Source organism: Venustampulla echinocandica (assembly GCF_003357145.1).
Source record: "Venustampulla echinocandica strain BP 5553 chromosome Unknown scaffold_0, whole genome shotgun sequence".
NCBI classification, from domain to species: Eukaryota; Fungi; Ascomycota; class Leotiomycetes; order Helotiales; family Pleuroascaceae; genus Venustampulla; species Venustampulla echinocandica.
The window spans coordinates 7,474,184-7,499,889 of record NW_022474205.1 but is presented as its reverse complement, the minus strand read 5'-3'; the positions used below and the strand labels follow the sequence as shown (position 1 = coordinate 7,499,889).

At 51.2% G+C, this 25,706-nt stretch overlaps 5 protein-coding genes across 5 annotated transcripts; 2 read left to right on the top strand and 3 right to left on the bottom strand.

Moving 5' to 3' along the window:
- Positions 1-988: 988 nt before the first annotated feature.
- BP5553_02359 (Mitochondrial carrier) lies at positions 989-2,819 on the top strand (the record flags this gene model as incomplete). Its single annotated transcript, XM_032010982.1, has 5 exons — positions 989-1,002; positions 1,056-1,100; positions 1,233-1,417; positions 1,804-2,661; positions 2,728-2,819. The coding sequence occupies 5 exons, from the start codon at positions 989-991 to the stop codon at positions 2,817-2,819; spliced, it is 1,194 nt and encodes a 397-aa protein (XP_031875036.1).
- Positions 2,820-3,231: 412 nt separating this feature from the next.
- On the bottom strand, positions 3,232-5,653 carry BP5553_02358 (uncharacterized protein; the record flags this gene model as incomplete). The annotated part of the gene is made up of 4 exons (XM_032010981.1): positions 3,232-3,374; positions 3,435-4,207; positions 4,259-5,189; positions 5,239-5,653. The coding sequence occupies 4 exons, from the start codon at positions 5,651-5,653 to the stop codon at positions 3,232-3,234; spliced, it is 2,262 nt and encodes a 753-aa protein (XP_031875035.1).
- Positions 5,654-6,423: 770 nt separating this feature from the next.
- BP5553_02357 (uncharacterized protein) lies at positions 6,424-11,543 on the top strand (the record flags this gene model as incomplete). Its single annotated transcript, XM_032010980.1, has 7 exons — positions 6,424-8,098; positions 8,150-8,224; positions 8,766-9,052; positions 9,209-9,484; positions 10,117-11,207; positions 11,265-11,332; positions 11,431-11,543. The coding sequence occupies 7 exons, from the start codon at positions 6,424-6,426 to the stop codon at positions 11,541-11,543; spliced, it is 3,585 nt and encodes a 1,194-aa protein (XP_031875034.1).
- A 2,900-nt stretch (positions 11,544-14,443) lies between these two features.
- On the bottom strand, positions 14,444-15,461 carry BP5553_02356 (uncharacterized protein; the record flags this gene model as incomplete). The annotated part of the gene is made up of 5 exons (XM_032010979.1): positions 14,444-14,870; positions 14,924-15,067; positions 15,120-15,188; positions 15,260-15,276; positions 15,330-15,461. The coding sequence occupies 5 exons, from the start codon at positions 15,459-15,461 to the stop codon at positions 14,444-14,446; spliced, it is 789 nt and encodes a 262-aa protein (XP_031875033.1).
- Positions 15,462-15,493: 32 nt separating this feature from the next.
- BP5553_02355 (uncharacterized protein) lies at positions 15,494-15,959 on the bottom strand (the record flags this gene model as incomplete). The annotated part of the gene is made up of 2 exons (XM_032010978.1): positions 15,494-15,668; positions 15,865-15,959. 2 exons carry the CDS (start codon positions 15,957-15,959, stop codon positions 15,494-15,496), a joined length of 270 nt encoding a protein of 89 aa, XP_031875032.1.
- Positions 15,960-25,706: the final 9,747 nt, after the last annotated feature.

The window sequence follows — 25,706 nt, the reverse complement described above, 5'->3', positions numbered from 1 at the left end:
GTCCCCAACACAAAGCCGGGCGCCATGAGTGGTCACCTATGGAACTTGACTTGCTTCCATATCAGGCTTTCTGGTAATAGTAAAGTCACGCCCCCACTATGGGGTTGCGCAACGACCAGGTACTACCTTGAGATTCGCGGACCAAACGTGCGCAAGAAGCTTAGACGGTTTCTAGAAGTGGAAAACCTCACTCTGCCATTACAACAGGGCAGTTGTGAGCAGGGGGAAGTGGTCGTGTAAGCAATATGTTCTTGACCGGGTGGCAGCCAAGGCTTGTTTTTTGTGCGGAGGTCGTACAAAATAGGCACTTTCTCCTTCCCAGTGCCCACTGCCCATGACGATCTTGCGGAGTGGGCTCTTTTTGATTTATTCATCCTGGCCGACTTCCATGGAGGTAGATCTCCCCGCCATCACCCCACGATGCGCTGCGATAACGAGTTTGCGGGGTGCATGCATAACTCGCAGACTGCTCTATTGCAAGTTTATTGTTGTGCCGTGTTAAGCTCTGTAGTTGAGCTATACATCGTGAAGGCTCTTGGAAAAACCATTCCGTAGTACAAGTACAGTATTCTCCGCCGATCTTAAAAGGTACGATCTGGACAGCTTAACGGCTTAACGGCTCAACGTGCTAAGGAGTTAGGACTGGCACGATCAACAATTCATACTGTAGCAAGACGTTATCGCAAGTGGACGGGTGATCATCGGGTCAAATATCCCAGTTCTGCGGGGTGACAGGGCAAACAGGGATCGACACCGATTATTCAATTCCCGCCACCCACCGCCAGGTGTGTACTGTATGTGTCTTCTAATAATAATGAATCTGGTCTTCTTCTCGCCGCAGCCGCTCTACCGCTCCCGCTCAACCTTCTCTTCACATGCGAGTCATCGCGGCCTCTGCCTCGGCTTCAACGTCTTCCAGGCACGCCTTTTGCGGAATATCAATTTATCAACGTCTTGTCTTGTCTTTCGTACTCGTATAGAGAACGTAATGCTTTCCACACCGTAAGTCTTTCTGGACCATACGAGTAGCTCACACTAACATTCCTCCCGGCTAGGACTTATAGGGTATGTGTCCCATCACTGACACGTCCTTCTCCTGGGTACGTCCTCTCCCAATACCGAAGTAGATGCTTGGATTCCAAAACCGGAGCTGCTTGCGGATATCTGCGCTGGGCTGCCCTGCTTTCAACACCCCCATAGCACGATTATGTCGATGCTCCGTATATACCCAGGCCTCGACCATCATCTCCGCATACCCCCATTAACATCCTCGAAGCCCCATTGCGGAGAACCCTGGTGCCTTACGCTGCAGGATCGAAATCTGATCTAGGATGCAAGTTGGTCCTCTTCGCTAGGACTTTATCCCAGCGTGACGGGGAGCGTAATTGTCAGCAGGTCTCACTGACAGCTATTCAGGGTACGTCCGAGTTACTGTCGCTATTAGAAGAGAAAAATTAACTGGCGCGAGGAGCGCCGAATCTGTCTATAAAAAGGGGCGAAGGGTAAAGGGACCTGTCACATGACCCATACAGGCTAACCACTTGATACAGGTAACCGCTGCAACTTGTCGTGATATTATGTTGCTCTCTGCTAGTACGGGGTCCCAATGAAACCATTCCTTATTTTAACACCGAATCTTCTGTTTGAGAGGTGCGTAGAAGTGAATTTCAGTAAAGTACCAACCTAGGCACATAGCTACCGTCGAGTTATCTATATCAGCAACGATTTATTCCGTCGCTCGGCTGTCGGCAATGAGCCCAAAGCCCCCTTTTCGTCGTAACATTCCTTAATAAGCTAATATAGCCCATATCAAGAATACAATTCCAGAACCTTATTTTATCATGAGTGATAAGGATAAGCAAAAGCCCCCGATCCCGCCATCAGTGTCCCTGATATCAGGCGGCATAGCCGGCGGCGTCGAAGCAGTCACCACCTATCCCTTTGAATTCGCCAAGACCCGAGCCCAACTACGCAACGTTCCCGGAGAGAAGTCCCCGCGAAATCCATTCAGCGTTATCACTAAAGTATACCGACACGAGGGCGTTCGCGCGCTTTATAAAGGATGCGGCGCGTTGGCTTTCGGGAGCGTTGGAAAGGATGCAGCTCGGTTCCTCTCATTCGACACGGTGAAGAATACCTTCAAAGACCCGGAAACCGGCGCGCTCACGCCGATGCGGAATATGTTGGCTGGCATGGCTGCTGGTGTGGTAGCTAGTATCTTCGCCGTCACGCCCACCGAGCGGATCAAAACAGCGCTTATAGACGATGCTCGCGGGGCGCGAAAATATCTCTCTACAATGCATGCAGTACGCTTGATTTTCCATGAAGATGGATTTGTCGGTCTCTACCGGGGATTCGTAGGGACGACGCTGAAGCAAGCTTCGGCTACGGGGTTTCGAATGGGGTCCTACAATATCCTCAAGGATATCCAGGAAGCTCGACATATCAAGCAGAACACGGCAGTTAATTTCATTAATGGGTCGCTGGCGGGGATAATCACGACCCTATGCACGCAACCTTTTGATACTCTGAAGACGAGATCCCAATCGGCGCAGGTGACGACGACGACGCAGGCAATTAAGGGTATTTTGAAAGATGATGGGATTCGGGGGTTCTGGAGGGGGACTATCATGAGGTTATCAAGAACTGTGTTTAGCGGAGGTAAGTTTTCTTCTTCCCGTCAGAATGGAGAAAGGTAAGGGATAATGTAGCTGACGGATTTAAAAGGCATTTTGTTCACAACAGTAGAGGCTGTTTCGAAGGTTATAACTCCTGTTTTATCACCAACAGGCCGTAGTGAGACTTCGCTGCATCTCTAGAGATGCCGTTTAACTTTAGACCATAGACTATTGGAAATATACCATAGAAATCAATAGACAGCGCAACTGCAAAGGTTGCGGCTCGTTTTTTTAAATAACAAAATGGAGAATATGGAGAGCATCAGGAAAGTGTAGAAGTTTAGAAAGTCTCGAAGCTCCTAAGCCTTTCCAGAGTATTGCATGTCTCATTGTTGGCGAGTCGCTATACTTGGCTAGAGGTCTCAAGAATGGTGGTCAGGGAATGATGTGTTTGCCGCAATTAGGTATCTCTAAAGCTAACAAGGCCAGGTTCGTAACGCCGCAGAAATGCTATAGCTCTAAGCATGCAAATGATTGGCCCGGCAAATTACCTCCCAACGCCTCGTTGACCGCCATCCCATAATACGTATATCTCATAATACGTATCGATTCATCACGACATTTCCATTTCCTCATTCTCGTCTGTTTCAGAGCCTAGATGATGCGTTTGGTTGCTGCTGATACTTGCCTTTCTCGTCATCCCACCAAAGCCGAAGCGGGCGCCGCCTAGTCCTCCAACATATTCAAGTTCGTCACCTAATGATATGTGTTAATATATATTTAGATAGCTCAGATCCATTTCTTCAGCAAGCTCACCTCCCACTACCCGCCCTTCCATATCGATCTCCTGGGAGAGCTCCACAAGTGCATGTCGTGGAAGTTTCAAGAAGCCTGGCGTGCGCACAACTCGACCCCAGTGGGTGAGACAGAAGTTTGCGGCACATCTACGAAGCCATTCTTCGTTTGCAATGCCGGCGCAGTGCCATATGGTACATGCGTGATCTACGTCAAGCTCCTTGGAAAGCCGGTTGACGCACAATAGCCTCAAATGCGGAATATCGTACATGTCCGATAGCACTAGCAAGCCTGCAACATCGTTTAAGTCTCCACAGTCCTTGGGATGGATGCTATCCGTGTAGAGATAGTAGAGGAAAGCCTTGACAACCGGATATGGACTTGGGATACGCATTCTCTTAGTGTGGAACTCGGCCATCTGTGCGTTGTAGAGCCTGGCAAAATGCGGCCAGCGGGCTTGTAGAATGAGCTTGTGTACGTGTATAGGAGGGGATGTAGCTGCATCAGGCGCGAGCCATGTTTCTTGGTTTCGACCATCCGCCCCGGTCACACTGGGGATAGAAAGTTGATCCTCATCCCAGTCTCCATCCTTCAATGCTGTAATGACGAAGTCTGTCCCACTTCCAGTCTCCGGCGCTTGGTTGAAGAGTTTGGCTAAATCCGACCCAAGGCCCTTAGACGGCTGTACGACGACTCGTTCTGCTGATTGCAAGCGCGACAGCTCGGCACGAGGTTCTGGAGAGTGATTATTGCCCAATAGACCATAGCGGCGGAGATCAATTTCCAGTATGTCACTATTTTTCATTAGAGGAGATTGATCATTTCCAAAGAGGCTCAAGACTCACCTAAGATATTCCTCAAGGCCACCGGGACCTAGATCTGTTGCAGACGGGTCTGTAGGACAACCAAGGAGCCAAGCTTTAGTGCCTTCCTCATTCATCGTGCAATAATGCCAGCGATATCCAGGTTTAAAGATTTCACGGCCTTCAGCTAGCTTTTGCCAACGCAGAGTATCGAGTTCCAGTGAGGATAGAGAGCATTCCTGAGGGGTAATAGTTGCAGCGGGCGTTACAAAATCAAGGAGAGTGCCGGATGTGTAGATATGGAAATGCATTCCCGACCCTTGGGCTGGGATGTTAGGCCCCGATACAAACTTCAAGGAGGATATTGCCCCAGGTGCAACCGGAGGCGCAGTAGTTAGCTGGAAGGAAGGGGGTTGTATCTGAGCGCTGCTCGAATTCGCAGCATATCCAGAGCTGCCAACAACTGGTGGCGGAGCCATAGCATAGGCAGGACGGGCAGATCCGCCTATTCGGCCAAGTGCGGCGTGCCGGTCCAGGGAACCATAATGCGGCGGAGAATCGAAGGCCGGGCTACCCTTTAGGTCCAACCACCAAATATCGCCAATCTTGTCCATATCCTCGCTCAATCCTCCGAATACCCAAACCTTATCTCCCCAGAGGTATGCTGAGTGGTCAAATCTGCCAACAAATCGCCAAGCCCTAGACCAAGTGAGGGTCTTTAGGTCAAGATAACAGATGTCATCGAGGACATAATTATTATGGCCCGTAATCCCACCCACTATGAAAAGTTTATCGTCATGCAGGACAGCTGCATGTCTCGCCCGGCCTTTCGGGATCGGTCCGGAGACGGTGGGTTGGGTCCAATGGGCGGTTTTTAGGTCGAAGATGATAAGGTCCGAGAGGTAGGTCCGATGCTCATTCTCGCCACCAAATATTAGCAGTTTGTCTCCTTGGTATAGGGTCGCCGTGTGGCCTGGAAGTATTTTAGTTAAAGCGAAATAAAGGAGAAAGGGTGACCAAACCCATTCGAACGCCGGGGATATCGCCATAGTTGTCAACCAGACTCCACTGGTGACTGACCAGATCGAGTCGGAGAACGTGGTTGTAGACTTCATCGGTGTATTGATCGAAGCCGCCAAAGGCATAGATCTGGTTATTACCCGTATATGTAACAGAAGCATTTACCAAACAGGCAGGCCTCTGCCCCAACGTTCTCGTCACCGGTGGATAGTACCCATAGCCATCGTTATTTTGCCTTCCCTTGACAGGCGAGTTTGGCATGAGAAATGTATTGTTCGACGAAGTTGCTGAACCCGGGACCATGGCCGTCGAAGTCGAGAGATAATTTGCACTAGACAACTGTGGCAGTGCCCCCGAACCCGGTCCAAAGATGGACGAGCAGGATGCTCCCGAAGGAGTGGAAGGCTGCTGAGCCATGCCGCCAGTCTGCTAAGCCGTCATGCTAGACCTCGTCTACAGTCTGATTCCAAAGCCGAAGACTGGTGGTGGTCCGCGCAGACGATCCAGATCTAGGCAGTACGAAGGAATATATCAACGATCTCGGCAAGAAAGTTATAACCGTTGCTCGATACTAGTCGTTATGGTGGAAATTTGCAGATCGGGCGAAAGTTGATGGCCGAGACAGCGTCGGGAAGTCGTGCCTGACATGAGATAAGAGACTGGGGGCGCGCCTCAGGCCCAAAGAGTGGCTGCCTCAAGGATGCCTTGGCAATTGGGTCGCATTAGCGTGCCCCATTACGCCTCAGGCCGCAGTTCGTCCCTGTAGCAACCACGCTAGACAAGTAAACAATGGTTTTCCTATGAAAGGCCGCCTCCTTTCACTCTCCTCTACCTTCTTTTCCTCCTCATGCTCATTGCTCATCTACAAACCCGCATCCCTCAAACCTCTCTATCCTCTCTATCCTCGCACACCTTCTTAAAATTTTCATCAAATCAAGAACACTCCAAGTCAACTAGATCTTCGTGCAGCGGCTCCGTACCGCCATTGATCGACATCCGACTAAGGTGTTCTTCCACGAAGACACTTCCATATACCGTGGATAATACGACGAATTACTAACCAAACAACTGCCAGGAACCATTAGGTTGAGTCTCTTGGAGCTCGTTCGATATACCGAACCCCCATATCATCAATCAATATATTTATATCGGTTTTGACCGACCTCAAACCCCATTGATATTACACCATGGCGACTTTAGTATCAACCCCAATCAAGTCCCATGCCGGACTCTTTTCCACACGCACCGCTGGCGGGCGTATGCCCTTGACTCCTTCTCCACGCACCAGAGCAGCAGCAGTTTCGAATAACCAGAAGTCCTCTCCGTTCACGCCCGAGAGAAAGGCACTGGACAACGGCAATGTCAAGGTAGCATCGAAGTCAGTCTACGGCGGAAACTTGTCATCGCACTTCTCGAAGTCCTCCAGAACCACCCACCGCGATTCTCCAAAATCCAACATTGCCAAGGGTGCAAAAACACCTCGCCGTGCTCTAGAGCTCGGTGTTTCTGACTTTGCACTTACTGGTACTGGATGCAAGACTCCTGTTAGTAGCCGGTCACGAAAGGCACCTCTTCGTCAGCAGTCTACCAAAACCACGTTATCTTTCGGTGACAGGTTCATCCCCAATAGGGCTGCTAGCTCAGCTATTGCCACTGTTGGGTCCGGAAAGCTTGACGTTGGTGATAAGCAACGACCAAAGACAAGCGGAGGAGAGAGTTCATCAGCTCTGGCTTCGGCTGCCGACGATGCACTGGCGGCTCTTGGGTCCTTGTCGTTGAATGACGATGAGCCATCCACCTACTCTAGGCCTTCACCCAACACCGTTGCGTACCAAGATTCATTGGCTTCAGCTTGCGGAGTGTCCCTCAATCAACGGATCCTTGCTTTCAAGCCAGCTCCCCCAGAGTCATCCAAACCAGTGGATCTTCGATCTCAATACAACCGGCCCCTGAAGAATGCCAATGCCGCCTCGGCCCAATTCAGACGCCGCGTTGCCACCGCCCCCGAGCGAGTTCTGGATGCACCTGGACTCGTCGATGATTACTACCTCAACCTCCTCGATTGGTCATCTGGGAATCAAGTTGCTATCGGACTTGAACGCAATGTTTACGTCTGGTCAGCCGAATCTGGAACTGTCAGCTCGCTTCTGGAGACAAGCCCAGACACCTACGTCAGCAGTGTGAAGTGGTCCGGCGATGGAGCCTATGTCAGTGTTGGCCTGGGAACAGGAGAGGTCCAAATTTGGGACGTTGAGGATGGCACCAAGCTTCGAAGCATGCATGGCCATGACTCTCGTGTTGGTGTCATGGGCTGGAACAAGCATACTCTCTCCACCGGTGCACGATCAGGTCTTGTCTTTAACCATGATGTTAGAATCGCTCAGCATAAGGTCGCTGAGCTCGTTTCACACACTTCTGAGGTGTGCGGTCTCGAATGGCGGGCTGATGGTGCTCAACTTGCCACTGGTGGCAACGACAATCTCGTTTCCATTTGGGATGCCAGATCCTTGGCCGTTCCAAAGTTTACCAAGACCAACCACAAGGCTGCCGTCAAGGCTCTTAGCTGGTGCCCATGGCAGCCAAACGTGCTTGCTACTGGTGGTGGATCATACGACCGTCACATCCACTTCTGGAATACTACAACTGGAGCGCGTGTCAACAGCATTGATACCGGATCCCAGGTCACCAGCCTTCGGTGGTCGCCCCATTACCGCGAGATCGTGAGCACCAGTGGTTTCCCCGACAACTCCATCTCCATCTGGAGCTATCCTACCTTGGTCCGCAACGTCGAGATTCCTGCACATGAGACCAGAGTGCTTCACAGCTGCCTGAGCCCAGACGGACAGATGCTTGCAACAGCCGGTAAGTTATTGAGCAATCTATTTTCTATATATCTGACTAACAATCCGATAGCGGCCGATGAAAGCTTGAAGTTCTGGAAGGTGTTCGAGAAAAAGGCTGGATCTGCCTCCTCGGCAAGCGTTGCAGGTGCCTCAGGAAAGGCGGATATGGTTAAGCAAATGACAATTCGCTGAACGGCGGAGGTCACCAAGGCTCTGAAGTGCTCGGACTTCAAGAGAGCAAACGGTAAAGTATTAAGAAACATTCCATACTTGCTTTAGCGGTTGGATTGGCAGTGCGGAGTTGAGGAGTTTCATGTTGTGGTCTCTCGATACCCACGGCCGAAAGTGCTTCACCTGTGTGGATAATGCTTAACGATGGATGATTGGAAAGGTCTCGGATAGACATTCTTGGCAGTAGCGTTCTTTGTCCATAGGACACGTGTATTTTAGAACTTACAATCAAGGATGGCGTTATTTAATACTTCGTAACATCTAGTGAGAAAGTTGCTTTAGGTTTCGCCTGCATCTATATTTAACCCCCCTTTACATACCTACCTAGCCGCACTTACGGAGTATATATGATGATGGTGAGAATGCCAGATGAGCAGGTGACAAAGGGTAATAACTTGAAGAGGACAATCCCCCCCTCCCCCCCCCTACATTATCATATTGAGCTGAGTACCTAGGTAGACAAATATCGTCGAGTGAAAGTGTAGATGGGACAAAGAACCCAGACGATGGCACTGAATTATTATCACGGAGGCGGCTCCACGGCGATCTGGCGGAGGTGGAGCGAGGCTGGCCACCGATACGCATGACTAAGCAAGCGAAGAATCCATCGCCCTACATCTCGACGAAGTCACCTCGCTCTTACAACTCCACCAGCCAAGGACGACAAACGTCCAACTTCCCCTGCGCAATCCAGATAAAAGTCACATCGCCCGTTGCAGCAGATAGCCCAGGGTTGAGAGAGGTATACAGGCAAGGGGGCAGTCACGCATTCACTGGAGGTTGAGGAGAGGGGACGACGGTCTCGATCTTTCCTACGACGAGCAAGCCTTCTTCGGCATCAACGCTCTTGCGACAACAATATCCTCCGTTGCTCGTAATCGAATTCGATCGCATGTAGCAAGACGAGACATTGCATTTCCCTAAGCCTATCGCCGCGCCCGTCCAGAGCATCGGCCTGGAGTCGGAGAGATCGCCCGGTCCAAAACGCCCAATCCCCCCGCGACATACCTATCTCACCATCCGCTACGAAGATCGTTTGCGACAATCTGACAGGATGTCGAACACGCAAGTCGGAAACGTGTACCAGCAGATCATCGCAGATGTAATCGAGAGCTCGAGAGTCGATGTCGAGGAGGGTGGCGTCGAGGAGAACGTGCTGGAGGAGTTGCGCCAGGTATGACACAATCTCACTCACTTCCCATCCTTCATTTTCGTCATCACCGTCGGCCTACGAACCATCTTGCAAGCGCCCTCCCATTTCCCATGTCCCATTTCCATTTTCCATTCTGCGCCCGTCTACCATCTGCCATCGCATGCGGTTGGCGCCCTGGGAGAGAAATGCGCTGTGCATCACGATGCTCTGTCGGCCACAGATCGTAGGGAGAGTTCTGGCGCTGAAGTTGGTGCTGGGGCTGGCGGGCTGGCTTGGCCCTCGCTCAGTCTCGCTCGCTGTCTCTCCTCCTCCAGCGGGTGGGCGACGCTGAGTATTTGGCTGTTGGGGTCTGCCTTTATACCCGCAACCGGCCCTTCGCTTAGCAGGTTTCATCCAGGACGCTAGGCTGTTTTGGGTCCCCTCGCGGTCACTGACGGTCCACAGCCATGTCGTGTCACGTGCCCGCCCTCCCTCTCCCCCTTTCTTGTCCCCAGCGGGAATGCAACAGATATGGTGTCTTGGGCTATGTGTGTGTCTATCCAAGCATCCTCCGTGCCACCTCCTGTTATCCCGGTTCGCTTTTGATATTCCAGCTCAGCTGAGCGAGCTAGCTAGCTTTATATATTTCCTTCCTGCTAATATCCCCCCTTTAGGTATGGCAGCAGAAACTGTCCTCGCTGAAGGTTGCTACCTTCCCCTGGGACCCGAAGCCCGAGCCAGCACCAGCCATCAGCAACCCCCCCACCGTGCCTTCCAACGCCAGTAGTTATGCTATGAGCACTCCACCACCCCCAACCACCCAGGCCCCGCTTGGTATGCCTCAGGTTCCGGCCATGAATAATAATGCCAATGGAACCCGCATCAAGACTGAGCCTGGCTTGGAAGGCCAACCCGGCATGGCCCAAAACCCCTACCAAAACCCCGTTCTCTCCATGCCCAATGCCACCACGGCCCAACAAAGGGCGGCACAGCATCTGCAAAACAATTATGGACCGCGAGCGGCGGCATCCATCAATGCCATTCAAGCTGGGGCGGCTCAGCAACCACAGAATCCCCAACCAAATATGCAACAGATGCAACAGATGCAGCAGCAACACCAAGCGATGCAGCAGCAGCAGCAGCAGCAGCAGCAGTCGTTGCAACCGCAGCAAGTGCAGCAGATGCAACAACAGCAACAACAGCAACGCGCGGGCCAAATACCCAGCCAGAGACCACCGCAAACCACAGAGCAGTATAGGCAGGCAATGGTCGCCCAGGCCGCTCAAGCTCAACAGCGACTGCAAAATCCTCAGAATCAGAATGGCGTTAACCCGTCTCAAACTGACGGCGCTGGTGATGAGATGGAAGAATCCAATGGCCTTATCAAGCAGTTTAACGCAGATGGCGAAGAAGTTGCATTAGGCAGAGTTGATATTGATGGCTTGATTCGCCAAAAGATCGAGGCCATGGGCCAGAGAATGGAGGGTGGCGGCTTGATGCTTCCGTTGCATAAAGCATCCACTCCCTCGACACGTCAACGCAAGGTCAAGAAGTCGGCATCTGGAACGGTACCACAACAAGATGGGCCCGGGGATGACGACGAGGCTAAGGATAACGTCAAGGATGAAGATTTTGACGAGGATGCAATTAATTCCGATCTGGATGATCCCGATGATGGACTCAATGACGATGAAGATGATGAGGAAGGCATGGGTCATATCATGCTTTGCATGTACGATAAGGTACAGAGGGTTAAAAACAAGTGGTAAGTTATCAATAATTGGCCGTACAGCAGAGCAAGCAAATGCTAATAATATGATAGGAAGTGCGTTATGAAGGACGGCGTGCTCACCGTTAATGGGAAGGAGTACGTCTTTCACAAAGCTCAGGGTGAGTACGAGTGGTAAATTTCATGACAGAATAGTACCTCTCATTACTTGCCTTGCTATAATCTCTTCCTCCGCCATTTGAGGCTACGGTTTTTATAGGCGGGAAGGCTTCCCCGGACCTCGCAGACGCGTATCTCCATGTCGCCAACTCTCTAGTCACTGAAAATAAAGACATCTCACATCAAACTCCCCATCAGAAGCTGTGCCTCTAAAGCTTTCCCTCAGCATTCAACCACAATCAGAATGAACATGATGACGACCTTGCCCCTTTCGCCCTGCGTTCTCAGCCATCCATTTATAGGGAACTCCACTTGTGGTTCTGCAGGCACGGTTAATCAGAAATAAATAGCTTTATATCAGACAATCAAATCAAATATTTCCCAACTACCGTAACTTCCCACATTCCAATGTGTCAGATCTTAGAAGAATGCATAGACTACTCATATCATAGCAATTTTGAGAATCGATGATTTTTTTATGCCCCAATCTTGGTCTCTGTAGCTGTGATTGCTACAATGATGAGTCTGTGGACATAGGACTCTGCAGTGGCGTTGTACCGCAGGTTGAGGTGTGCTTTAAGCTGTGTACGCTGCTCGTTCCCATATTTAGAACTCTTCAGGTCCGAGCACATATGTCGATCTCGTATCTCGATTGACGAATTACATCACAATGCGCTCCTTCACCCCCAATACAATATCATATCCCGGCTTCTCAAGCTCCATCTCTCTTTAGTCCAGCCGTTCTCTACCTCGATGGTTCCAGGGCTGTGAATTCTACTTCACGTGAAAAGCAGCGCGTAGAAAGCGCTTAGTTCTCCAAACTCTACGTATCTCCCTGCTCGAAAGCTCAGCTGTACCACGGTATCCTTTGATCCACACTACAATGTTCTCTTGTACCTAATATTGGATCCTTGACAGTAGTCCAGTCCACTGGTTAGCGCCATTTCAGGGAGAGGTAGCCACTCTTCGTACCACCCAGGACATGCCCTCCACATCCAAAATAGATTTCTCTGAATACGTCTTGTATTCATCTCATACTATATCCTCGGGAACCGGACTCGATTCCTACATCAAGCCTTCAAAGTTCCGAGTCAACTAACACTCAAGTGAATATAATAATGTTAAAGCTACGGTTCAAAAGCTGGGATTACGTCCCCCCTCGCGCAATATCCCACCCCTAAGAACATGCACGTAACTAGGAAAGATAGACCGAGAGTAGTGGGATCTTCCGGCGATGCATAGTTAGGACTAAAGGTTTAATGTATTTTAGATAATTATATTTACAATATATATACAGCTGGATATAGGATATAATTGCTCCCCTACTCACACAGTAAAACGGAGTAGGAGCCTTTTGGTAAAAATATCATACTACCCCACCAACCCAGCGCTTATTTCACCCATGCATCCACACGTGGCATATATAGTAAAGCGTGAAGATAGATCGTAAATTCGCAAAGCATTACTGCAGTTGCCATCAGCATCGTTGTCGCGTTCCGCCCGTCTCCATAATTGATTGTGTCAAGCCTGCACGTCGATAACCAACCCCTTGACTCAGAAGATTGATTTCAGATTGAAACATCTCTTCCTGGCTACCTCACGCCACGTTCGGCGCTGCACTGCCTGGGCTGCCGCTCGTGGCCTGCCTGGAACCAATCTTTTCCATGTCACTTGCTCCCGTCATGTCTCGCCTTTGTGCAACACCAGCATACCAAGACAGCTTGAACCTCGTGTAGGAGCACAGAAATAAGTCTCAAATTCATACTTTTGCTGTCGCTGGCCTGCTTTACCCTACTTCCCGCCTGGAAGCGCCCTTACTCCTGTCCGCGGTATTGGTGTCTCGTTGCCATTGCCTTCTCCGCACCTGCGATCCGCCCCCAATTTTAAAATGAATTTCCAATTATTCTCCCTTAGGGCGGGCTGGCTTGATTCGTCGGAGATTTCCGGCAGCGTCTCGATAGACCAGTCTCTTGGTGCAGTGCATTGCAGCAGGCAATCGGCTCCAGTAAAACTCGATTTCCTTCCCAACGCTGATGCGCAACCGGCCTTTCCCCTCAGTTCTCTCAAGCAGCACGACAGACCACCCTTGCCGAACTCGTTAGGTCTCTGTTTCCTCACCGCCATCTACCCTTTTTCTCATGTCACCTTTTCCATGCACAGAAACATCTGATACCAAGACCCCACCGATACTTAGAAGCCACACACATAGCTTGCAACTTGCCAACTCATCACAAGGCGTCCTGGTGCCGGCCATCCTCTGGCACGCACACTGATTGACACGTCACATTCCCTTGAACCACCCCTCCTCTCAACGGGCTGCGGCATACAATTCGGCAGTAGCGCTGGGGGTCAAAGCTGTTCCAAACCGTCGGGTCGTGGTGTAGCCACTCGAAAGACAGTGACGGTGTTGCAATACGTTGTGTTGCGAGGCGTTGCAAGGCGTTGTTTTGCGATGCGTGCTGCTGCGCCTCGGGCTTGCCTGCCCTCCGCTCCCGCCTCCTTGCTTGTTTTGCCCGTTTCCTGGGCGCGGACACACCGGTTCGGACCGCGGCTGCGTCTGCCGTGGCGAATGGGAAGTGGGGGCTCGGCCACCTTCCTAATCCATAGCGATTCGGAGCTCAGTAACACTTTTCCGAGCAGCCGCGAAACAGGGCTGTTGTCCAAAATCTGCTGCTGGTGCAGGCGCTTAGAGGTGCATATGCAAATTCCAGCTATGCGCGCGCATTCATAGTAATTGGCGGCATGCGGTTATGGTGGGCCTAGAAAGTCCGCCTATCACTCGCTCGTGCGAGTCCCCCGTGGCCCGGTTAAAATCAAATGCTCAAATAACAGAGCGGATACAGATGCCCATGTCGTTGTGCCGAAGAGGTCGTGCTTCAGGGAGCCTACCGGGAGGTTTCAAGGTCGTGCAGGTGAGCGTAGACAGCTTGGGGGCGTTTGGAGGTTCTGCCTTGCGTTAAGAAACACAGTCTCAGGCTGAGCTTGGACGGCGGGCGATCCAGATGTGCCTATTTGATTTTGCTTAGCAGGTTAAAATTGAGTGGAATGGAGGTGACTGGCCGGTCCCAGTATGACAGTGCTGTTGAGATGTAAAGAAGACGGAGAATGAGGACTTACATGTTGCAATAGGCATGGATATGCTTGGAACAAATCTCTTTCTTCGCATCTTGGATTAACTTATCTACGTCGGATTTCTTCCAGTTTCGCACTGTTGTCATGGGCCCCAATGTGAGGGCTTCCAACCCTTGAGTCAGGCCGAGATTGTACCACCGTCCAATATCCTTTAAATGCGTATCGGTGGGCCAAGGGTTGAAAGGCACCTTGATGACTTGTTCTTGGATCTCCACAAAGCCTTGATGTTCCAACATCGAACGTGTTTGCGTGTTATATGCCAAGGGTCGGGAGTGGTCTTGTGTGGCGCTCATTATTTGCTGGGTCCATTGCACCAGATTGGAGGTCGGCGGAAGCGTCCCGTCATCGCAAAGAGGAGTCATGTCTATTTCAATGTGTTCGAGCCAGCCGTAGCCCGGCCTGAGATGCCTGAGTATTTGGTCAGATTTTGGAAAAGGATTTGGGGTCACTACTTTCCGTACCTATAAACCTTAGAATACAGATCTGGCCAATTTCCGACGCTGCCATTGAGTAGCCGCATATGTATCAGATCCCAATGATCCAGACCTAGGTCGTGCCAAGGCGATTCAAGGTCTCGTTTTTTAAATGACAGATTCGCGGGGATCCTGGGTGAGGTGTGAGCAAGTCGGATAGAATGGTGATAGATGGCGCACTTACTCTCGCGGCTGCATATATGACAGGTCCATCCCTTGAATTTCTACTTTTTGATATGTGCTGTTTAATTTACTATTCAAAAATTGTCAGTGTTTCGTACAGATAAACTCCAGGCCTGTATTGTAGTAGAATAGGAGTCTTACTCGCCGATGTCGATTGCCTAGCTCAGGATATCAGCACAAACTCGTTCTCACGAGTGACTCCCAGACTCACCCAAATTCCTGTTCCTGTTCCTATATCTAGTATTCGCGGCCCTTCGTTATGGTTGGGCGTAATCGGGGCAGAATAGAGCACGCCTCGTCTTGCGACAGAGAAGAACTTATGATAAATATCCATACGGTCCATCTCTGCCTATAAATTCCTACACATTAGCCAAGCTACTCTCTGTGCTCTAGAAGCGCCGCAGATGTCGTGGGGAATCCCGAAATTACCTCGTCGCATGGAAACAAATATTTGCCCGGTGAAAATCCATGGTATTCTCTGCCATTCTCCCAATAGTTATAGTTTACGGGGGTTGTCGATTCCGGCGAGGGCGGGGCGATGTGAGGCATTCTGAGGGTAGCACAAAGTCAGCAATGGCTAGCAGATGCGAAGATAATAGAATAAAGAGATTATAATGCCGCATCACGGAAAATCACGCAGCTAGGGCGCCAAAATTTGAATTCGAGGGGCGCTGTTGCATGTGAGAGCGGCGGGACTGCCAACGACCACTTGTGCATCCAGGCTCGACAAGTAGGAACAAACGTACCCATTAGTGGCCATGGCCACAACCATCGAGGCAACTGGGACCGGGTCGTTTTGCTTGTGCGAGGTCTTTGGGGCGGAGTTTATTACAGAATTCATGTGTCGGGTATTGGGGGCCCCACGGTCGGTTGGTACCAGAATTTCGAAGATAAGGGCAGCCCAAGACAAGATGGCTGTTTAGAAGAGATCGATACCTGGTGAAAGGTATGTGGGCGGGAAGTTAGTATGAAGGCAAGAAAGGAGTAATGAATGGCGAAGATTGGAAGACTGTTGCGCAAGCCAGAGTGGCCGGACTTGTTTTTGGGGGGGGGGGGGTGGAGGGGAGCGGAGGTAGCACTCCCAGTCTCTTTTCCACACGGTGCAGAAATTGGATGGTGCCTCGCGACGGAGGGACCAGCAACCACTCGCCAGGCCTCTCGTGCAGGATGATCTGTGACGAGGGGGATGGGGCCCAGGGGGCACTGACGGCGGCACCGAACCTAGAAATTCGGCGGTTGGAGGAGATCTCGAGGCGTAACAGCACTACTAGGTCGTAGGCCGAAGTATATAAAAAAGGCACCGCGTGCTGTCGTATCGCTAGAATGGCAGCTTGAGACTCGGCTCGATTCTCTCGGCGGTATCTCTCTGCTCTCTGTCACCCTCTGCTCTCTCGCCTCGCCACTTCGTACTTCGTATCTCTCCCTCTCTCTGGCTCGCCCGGTGCAATGCCTGTCAACAACCCAGCTCGCGGGCAGCTTGGCAACCTAACGCTGGGAACCTAGAAGCGGTTGCGGCGCGGGGAATGGCAATAATGGGAATTGGAGTCGAGTGGATGCGCGCGCAAGAAGCTGTCAGGCGCGAAGATGTGGGGGGAGGCTTGGATGTTTTAAAATAAGACACAGGCAGCTGATCGCCGGGGGGAGGACGCCTCTAACAAATACCGATTTGTATGCACTCCGAAACCCAGGGGACGGGAACGGGAACGGAAGCAGAGGCTGAGTGAAAGTTTGGGGAATTGAGAGCTCTGGCTGGAGTGGAAGCTATAGACGCCTCGTCGAAGCTGGATGCGGACGCGGATGCAACTGCAGAATGCCGCCGATGCTGCGGACAAAGGCAGAGGGCGAGATTGGTACTCAATTCCGGCACCGTCGACGACGGTAGCACGACGGACGTAATAGTCAATGACCAGTCGAGGTGGAGCTAGAGGTTGAGGAGGTGGGTTTCGAGGACTCCGGGAGAGTCTGCGCAGAGGAGCAGGCTGGGGTGGAGGGCGAAGAAAACCCAACGCACTCGGGTTTCCAATTCAAATATTCTAGCTCCTCTCCAATCGGATTATTCTAATTCCTGTGTGTATCTGGCGGTCGTCCTCCAAATTCCCCGACGCAATTGGTGGCCAGGCGTGGGCGAGAGATGCAAGGAGGTTCGAGGGGATGGGGGAGCTGTTGGAGTAACGCGAAAATGGTCGATCCCTGAAATACTGTACTAGTCGAGAAGGATAGTGATAGGAATAGGAATGGAAATGGGACAGCCCCTCGTAACGGTGTAACAGTACAGCAGTGTAACAATTTGCCTACGTAACTGCTGCTGAAGGCTGTGGAAAACGTTCAGCCGTCGAACGTGGTGATCCCCACCTAGTTGCGACCGCGTCCAACGCCTGGTGAGCCCGAAGCTTGTCCGGCAGCTTCTGAACCTCTAGGAGGGCGTGCTCGGTGAACACCAAGGGGATTTGTCGAGTAATCGTCGTTTTCCTGGCCGAAAGGGGGAGTTCTCCAGATGGGTTGTGATTCCGCGTAACCACACTTTTATCTTCCTGCTTGGCGCAACCACCAGGTGCCCACTGTCCACGGTCCGCCGTCCACAGGGTATAGATAGTCCCACGGCTGCGAGGGAGGGAGGTTTATTAGAAGAAATGCGGGCGGGCTTACTTCGAATTTTGAGTGAGGTTGAGGTTGAGGTTGAGGATGGGGATATGGGGACCGGGCAGGAGGTGGGCAAGGCTTTGGTTTTATTCGTGTCCATCGCCCTGCAGACGAGACGGCCACCAGCAAACCAACAAGTCAACGACACAAAGAAAGTCGGCAACCACAGACAACGCTGGTGTCGGGTGTCAGTGCAACAGTTGGAACTAGGAACTGACTGTGCGTTTGCCCCCGTGGGATGGGATAAGCCAGAGGGATAGCCCGGCGCTACGGTAACTGACTGGGAACAGGTGTTTAGGGATAAGGATTAGGGATTCATGGCTTGCTAGGCGGGGCTTGGGTGATGAGCAGAGATTGCCCTGAACTTCCGAAGGTCGACGGGATGGGGCACACACTTCGTACCTCGAGGATACATGGGACGTTCTGTATTGGGACTTTCCTCATAGTGCGGGGTGTGCCACAGATCAAGAGGGTAAGTCACCATCATATCACTTGTGTCCAAGGTATTATTGTACCGTAGACAGATACAGACAAGAGTACTGACGCTACTTGCTACAGGCAGGTGGTTACCATACCTTTCCCTCTTGCGGAAAGCTGCCAGTATCCATATGCTTCCATTTCGCATTCAAAAACGAGACCCGATCACCACAGACCTCCGGTACCAGTAGGTGCTCCTTGCCTCGTCCACCGGCCACAACGACACACGTACTGTACTGTACGTCCGGAGTAGACGTCGTAGAGACCGCAGCCCCTGGGAGCAACATGTACAAGTACCCATGGTTCAGGGGATCACCGACGGCGCCGGCGAATCAGACAGTCGCATCCACCCCATCCCCAGACCCAGAGGGATGCGGTAATTGTTTTGCGGCCGACTAGGAGGACCCAAGGATATGGTTACAGTGCGGAAGGAGAGCGCCGCCAGCGAAACTCTGCCGCAGTGCCGCTCGATTGCCCTGCGCATTGCTTGCTGTTCGGAGCATTGTGCCACAGGGATGAGCATCTCCGATTTCCCAGTGACCTGGACTAGGGCAGGGAATGAAAAGAGATACTGTACGGAGGAGGGGGAGATGCTCGGTCGCTACTACTGGTGAGAGTTGGGTAGAACAAGACTCCGCTGTATGAGTCGTTGGGCATTCTTTTCGAGCGTCTACAGCTCCGATTGTGCAGCGCCGACCAACAACCAACACAGAAGTTGTTGGATTAGGTTTCCGGATCGGCTCTGTAACTACTAGATACTACAGTAGTTCCGACCCAACACTCGACGCGCCTGGCGCGGGAAAGTCTGTCGATGGCGGAAGGAGACCTGGCCATGGCAGGGTCGAGCCCGACAAGGGCTTCACAAAGGAACGGTGGAGGGATAGTGGGAAAATGGAAAATAAGTTCAGGATCGAAGAGGGGCACTGGAATGCGATAGGCCCGGTGATTTTATTTATTTATGCTTTTATACAGAATATCGGACTCTAGAACATGCGGATGGAGACTCAGCCCAGGGCAGGGTTGCGATTGCTGCGATGTGTCGATGCGTCGATGAGACACGCTGCCACGAGATGAAAGTATTCGACCACAGAAGAGAGAAGATAAGGCCTCGCGGCGCCGTGCATGCTACAACACAGCATTCCTTCGTACCACTCCGCACGACGAGTACGAAGCAGTGCTACGGGGCCGGTGAAGGGGAAGTGGAAGTGGAAGTGGAAGTGAAGTTTCGTGTTTCAGTCACGACGAGAACCCGCCAGCTTGGGAAGCGGGCCGGGGGAGGCGGACGGGCGAAACCAGGTTGTCATTCGTGCTGTCCAATGCGGCCGGGATCGTCAGCAGTGGGATGAGATGCGCCCTGCCAGTCCGCTGGGTCGCCGAGACACTGCTCAGTGGACTACTTTCTTCAAGCTGTGTTGGCGGTGTGTGTTGTTCGCTGACACCCCCCCCCCCCTCGCTGCTACTAGACTCCGCGAGTTCAGTCCAACTTGCCAACTGTTGGAACTACGAAGACATTGGTTGGCAACCTGGCGCCCACCACTCGTACTTCGTACATGTACGAAGTACCAAGTACGTACAGTACGTGCTATAGGCGTTCCATCCTGGCGGTATCACTGTCTCACCAAAGTGGAGTCGAGTCGGCTGCAGCTGGCGGTCATCTCGATTCTCGACACAGTTGGAGTGATCCAGGAGCTGAAAGCGCTTTATTACTCCGCATGTTCCTGCTTCCTACCATGCCATCCACCTGGACTACGAAACGAACCACCTCGGCAAGCTCATCCTTATCGCTGTCGCATGGGACGATATCACCGCCAATATGACTGTTCCTACCGATCCCATCTGGGGGTCTCACCTCTTCGAACCTCTAAGCCCAGCCAACCGTCGCCGCTCTCCACGACACGTCCCTGGTGCTGGAATTTTCTACTTATCATACGGAGCATGGTGTACTACGGTACTTCGCAAGACATTTATTGCCGTAACGCAATTCTCTCTCAGTGGACCGTTTCACCACCGTAAGAGCGTACCTTTTTGAATTGCTGATTGAGTCATTGGCGAGTCCTGGCACTCGAGCATGCAGCCTCTTTTGTCCAATCGCACAATTTCACACCTCACCACCAGGCCAGGACTCGAGCTTCGATGTGAACTACGTACGGTATCGGGATTCCGGGTCTCTATATCCTCATCCGACTGGGCGACCGTCTTCTCATCCTTACCACCTTACTACGCCTTATATTTCTCGCCGTTCGCGACCACCGGGTCTCTCAGCTCACAGGTATCACAAACCTCATACGGAGTACGCTCGGAGCCATTGCTCGGGTTCTCCAAGTATCCTTCCACCAGTGAATTTATAAAACGCCGTATATAGGAACGGACGCCGGAACAACCTCGTTTTCAGCTAAAGTGAGATCCATGGTTCCCATAATAGCGCCCAAGGAGATGTCCAGATTCCATCTGATCGAGTCGGATGCAGACGCATCGCCCAAGTCCAATATTTGAATGCCAGACACGGCGCACAAGTTCTTCTTCCTCTCCACGCATGACAAATTGGCCATGTCCTTGCACTGCGCGGCTTCCCGCATGGGCTTCGTGTACGGTATTCGTATTTGAGAGGCTCAGAGCACATGGGAATTTCTTTTTCTCGCAGTGGGCACTTGGCACCACCCAAATGGACGGATCGCTTGCTCTTCAGGACGATGGTGTTGTCCTCGCTTATCTTTTCTAGGCGACGGATATGCACAGGTCGAGATTCGAAAGCTGCAACAACGCACGAAGTGCATACAACGTAGGAGGTTACCTGGTGCTCTCTGGTCCATTATCCAGCCCTCGGAGCTGGAACTCGGTCCCCAGGATTTGCCATAAAGCTTTCCGCCGTGGCTCCAGCACGCGCACAATGCTAGTTCCCGTCTGGAAGATCTTCCTAGAGTGCATAAGGAATCGTCCTCATCTTCTCGAGCCGTATTACTCTCAGGACTCTCTCGGTGGGTGGATGGGCTGGAGCTTGGAGCTTGGAGGTTTGCTGAGCGTGGGGGAATCGGGCTAGAGTACATACATGGCTGACCTGGTGACACGAGGTCCACAAAGCGCCCACAGTACTACGTGCCTTGGAATGCACTTCCCGAAGGCAGTACTTTGCATCAAGGGCAACGTCATTGTCAGTCCTCGCTGCTGCCGTGCCTGGGCCTCAGGTTCTCAACGCCATCATTCTCGGTCTCCCTCGTACATGCAGAGCGCTGCCATGGCATAAAACACCAAGCTATCCGCGAGCTATCAACTATGCAACACCCCGTAGCTAAAGGTAGCATGTCTTTCCACCGAAAAGGGCTCAAGTCGGCTGCTGCGAGTGAGCACTGAGCAGTCCCAGCCAACCGCTTCGGGCACATGATTGGCCCAATTCCGATCTATCTTGTGGCCGGGTGCGTGGACCAGGGTCTGAGAGCTGTAGGGATAGGAGAGTCGCGCAGTAACAGGGGGCCCAGACAGGGGCCAGTCCTTGGGATAAGATCCAGCCAGTGGCCCCGCTCTCCCAGAAATCCGGGAAAGGGTTGTGCGAGGGTGGGTGTGGGGATCCGCTGGGGAGGAGTGGGGACCGATCCAGGACAGTACGTACGGAGGGTACAGTTACGACAGTACGTTGCATTCTCGGCGGACTTCTCTCTCGTTGCGGACTCGATCATCTGATGCTAACAGAGGTGGTCTGCCGTCCCCAGCCACAACCTGATCTTCATCGAGCACCTATTTTATTCGCGTCGGCAGCTTGTTCCGTCTCGCCCTGCGCCCCCAAGTTGTCCAGGGACGCTGTACTTCGTAGCGGTATTTGTTTCCACGAAACATCCGCAGTGCTTGCGAGACTTGTAGTGGCTGGAGAGCGTCTCTTGCCGTGCGGCAGGAAAGTCCCCGAGTTGAGCTTATTCCTTATCCATCCGTTTGCTCTGAACCCCATAGTTGGATATGTCGCTACGACCACATACCTCGCGTAGAACAAATCCTGCGGGGCAGTTGTTTGGCACAGATTATGTGGGATCACGAGTCTGGTGTGTTGTTGTGCGCACTGTACCTTGCCCATCTACGTCAAACCTAACGCCGAAGGTTATGAGCCGAAACGTGATCAGGCGAGTCCCAGGCAATACCACATGCACTTCCATGCTGTCCAACACCAATGGAGCTGTATATGTTTTAGTAGTCTTAGGCAAGCGATCACGCTGCTGCTACACAGCATGATTCTAGTCCATGTTCAGCAACTCCGCCCGACCTTGTCACCCGAATGAACCTTGTCATGACTTTGGAAACACCAGACATGATCTATCACAAAATTCGGGAGTAAGAGGCAAGGTTTCCATTTTGAACCCTCACGGGATTTCTGCACCATCATACCAGATTCTCCATCCAAATTCTCTATCTCGGCCACCGACATTAGGCCAGCTAGTGAAGTACCATTGTATGGATGTAGTGCCATTTCTCCCACGCATACGGAGTACCTCCGTATGGACTACCACATTCATCCATTCAAGTGCCGGTTCGTCCACTGGCCCACGGAGGACGGTAGATGCTAGGCGAGCAAGTTCATATTCCCGGTCTCTTGGGACAGATCCTGTCCCTTACCGTGGGATTGATCGTTCGATGACGCCTAAAAGTCGTTCGGTCATGGTGCTGACAAAATTAGAAGCTTGGCCCAAACCATGCCCCCGTTATGCAGGAAACCAGCACCTGAAAGTTTCACAATGTTGTATCCAACGAACTCTGTCACGCGCGAGCGAGAACTATATTCTGGAGCCTGGTCTATATAACGACGAGCAGGTTCTTCTAAATTAGCGCAAGTTAATTACCCTACAACGTATATCCCAAAAGCCATACCAAGCCAGATGCAGATATCTGACCGCAACACTGAGCCTAGTTAGGCTATGAGATAGAACTATTAATTCGTCGAAATATTTCGTCCGTCTACATTACCTACAATTCCACTAGTGACTACAACATGTTGACTGAGTATGACTGCAGTTAATAAATTCGATTTCAATACAATTTATCATCTTTGCGGCCGTCGATGGAGAGTTGGCAAGCACTTGGCCTCGACGGTTCAGCTCTGCTGATGTTTCAATGCTTCATATGGGGAAATTCCAACAAGTCTGACAGGCTGACAACATGTGGAATTTGTCACCGATACTCGGAGCTGACGTGATATTCAAGACTCACTGTTTCTCTTAGTTCGCAATCCATCTTCATAAATGCAACCGCCTAGTCTACCACTCTTGGCCCTTAGGGGGGCTCATCTACCTGTCAAACTAGCACTCCGGGCCGACTATACCCCTGGAGATTGGCTCTGAGATCGAAGACAACCAGTATTGTTGCTCCCTTGCCTCTTTGGCTTCAGCAGACCGCTTTTAGCTCAACAGACCTATGGGTTCTCCGCCCACAATACTGAACGATGTACTCCGTGCTTCGTACGATGTACGTAGTATGCTGCTTTAATTACTTGCATGGTGCAACCCCAGTCTCAGCTCAGCTGCGAGCCAGGCCTGAGGATTCCGAGGGAGTGGCACCCAGCGTGACGGTTCGTCAGTGGATGATTGGCCCAAGCCGCCGATGGTGCATGAAAATCTTCAAAACCTTCGCCACACGCTCGCACATGAGTTTCAAGCAGGGTGATAGCTCCCTTTCATGTGGTATATCAGCACAACCATCGTGCTATTTGTTGACTGCAAACTTCTAGTGTGAGGATTATGGATGTTGGGACTTGGGAGTCGGGAGTCGGCTGATATTGCCAACGTTGCTAACTCCCCCCCTTTCCGCAGCCGCTGTGTCGGCCCGCAGCGGACGCCCAGCGGTAAGTCATACCGCTATGACAGCCTAGCCCCCGCTACCGCACTATGCTTGTTTAAAAGCCTTATGTCTCGTTGTTCGCTTCGTGTTTCCGACTGGACGTCAATACTCCGTACCTAGGTATGTACCAGTACATCGCCCTCCCTCGGCCGCTTATCCGAGAGTGGCTCGGAGTCCTCACCATGATAATCTTCATCTAGCTACCATTGTCAACGAACTTCGTCTTTATTCATCTGTTTCTGTACATCTATACTGACAAGTGTTCAGTAAAGGCGAGGCGGTCGATTCTAGGAATTTAGTCTACGTCAACAGGCTCTTCGTGTACTTTCATAATCTATAATTCTATACTAAACTATAAATATTGTTCCATATATAGACACCTATATAGCAGTAGGCTGACTTTAACTTTCCGAAAGTTCGGGAGTCTCTCAAGTATGCCTCTTCTCAGAATGCATTACTGTTATTTTGGCAATTTTTCAAGAAAATATATATAGAAGATTTGAATCGCGCTTCTACACCACAGTATTTACACCAGGCGCTCTTTTCCAGTTACTAAAGCTTGTTGGCGGCATATATCGCGGTTTAATACCGGCAACGCCTACCAATATTGGCAAGCAGTCTGCAAATCACAGATGTATGATTTGTAACCAAATTGTTCCTCTTTGTTTGGTCGAGGTTTGGAATATCCATTTACGGAAGGTCACCAACACCGAGTGCAGTAGCTCCGGCGTTACCGAATAACACCAAATCTACTGATGTGCATCATACAGTATGCATATGCATCAAAACGGCGCAGTTAGGCAAATGAAGAGATCTCTAATTGTCGGCCGCTGCCTACCTTGGCACATTCCTTCTTTTAACGTCATCTCTAGCTACAATACTTGCTTCCTCTTGTTCGTGGTGTTGCTGGCTGCTAGTTGTGGATGGCGATGTTTCTGTGTCCGGTCCTACATGGCATCTGATGCTATAGAATAATCTCTCTCTATTTGATTGATTATTCCTAGCTATTTGGGGGTAGAGAGTTAAGCAAGACTGAAACTCTACAGTATCGTTAAGCCTCCGTTTCGTTGCTAGTGATCTGGACCTGGAATTTACCCTTACGTTGAAATTTGGGGTCATTGAGCGCTGTAGTTTCTTTTGCGGTCAAGTTGGAGCCTCCCTCACTCATTAGCTTCAACGTCTATCCACTTCGCCATTCTCTAGCATCGGGTTAAAACATATAATATAGCCTTGTGTTACGTTGTGTACCGTGGCATTTCTAGTGTAGGTGTATGCTTACAACATCACAGAGCTGGTACTTTTTCAGTGTTTTTAAAGAGTCGCCTACTCATTAAACTACCAAGCAAAGTAGAATTTGGGGTTTGTTGGAGGAGGGGCTGCCGCGAGCAAAACCCCAAGCTCTTACGACATGTCAGTTAAATTTGTCATAGACTTGGCTTAACCAAAATCTCGGCCTCTCTTAATCAATAGTTAATAAAATTTGTTGTTGCGCGAGTCAAGTAAATTCTAAAATGTTTGTCGAAGAAAATGTCCTTTTGATTTATGCCATACATATTTACTCTTTCCATTTACTTTGCTGTTTAACATAGTATGCAAGAAATTATTCACCTTCTTAGCCTCTGATTCTCTAAGTTTAGGCATAGTTTACTTGCTAGAG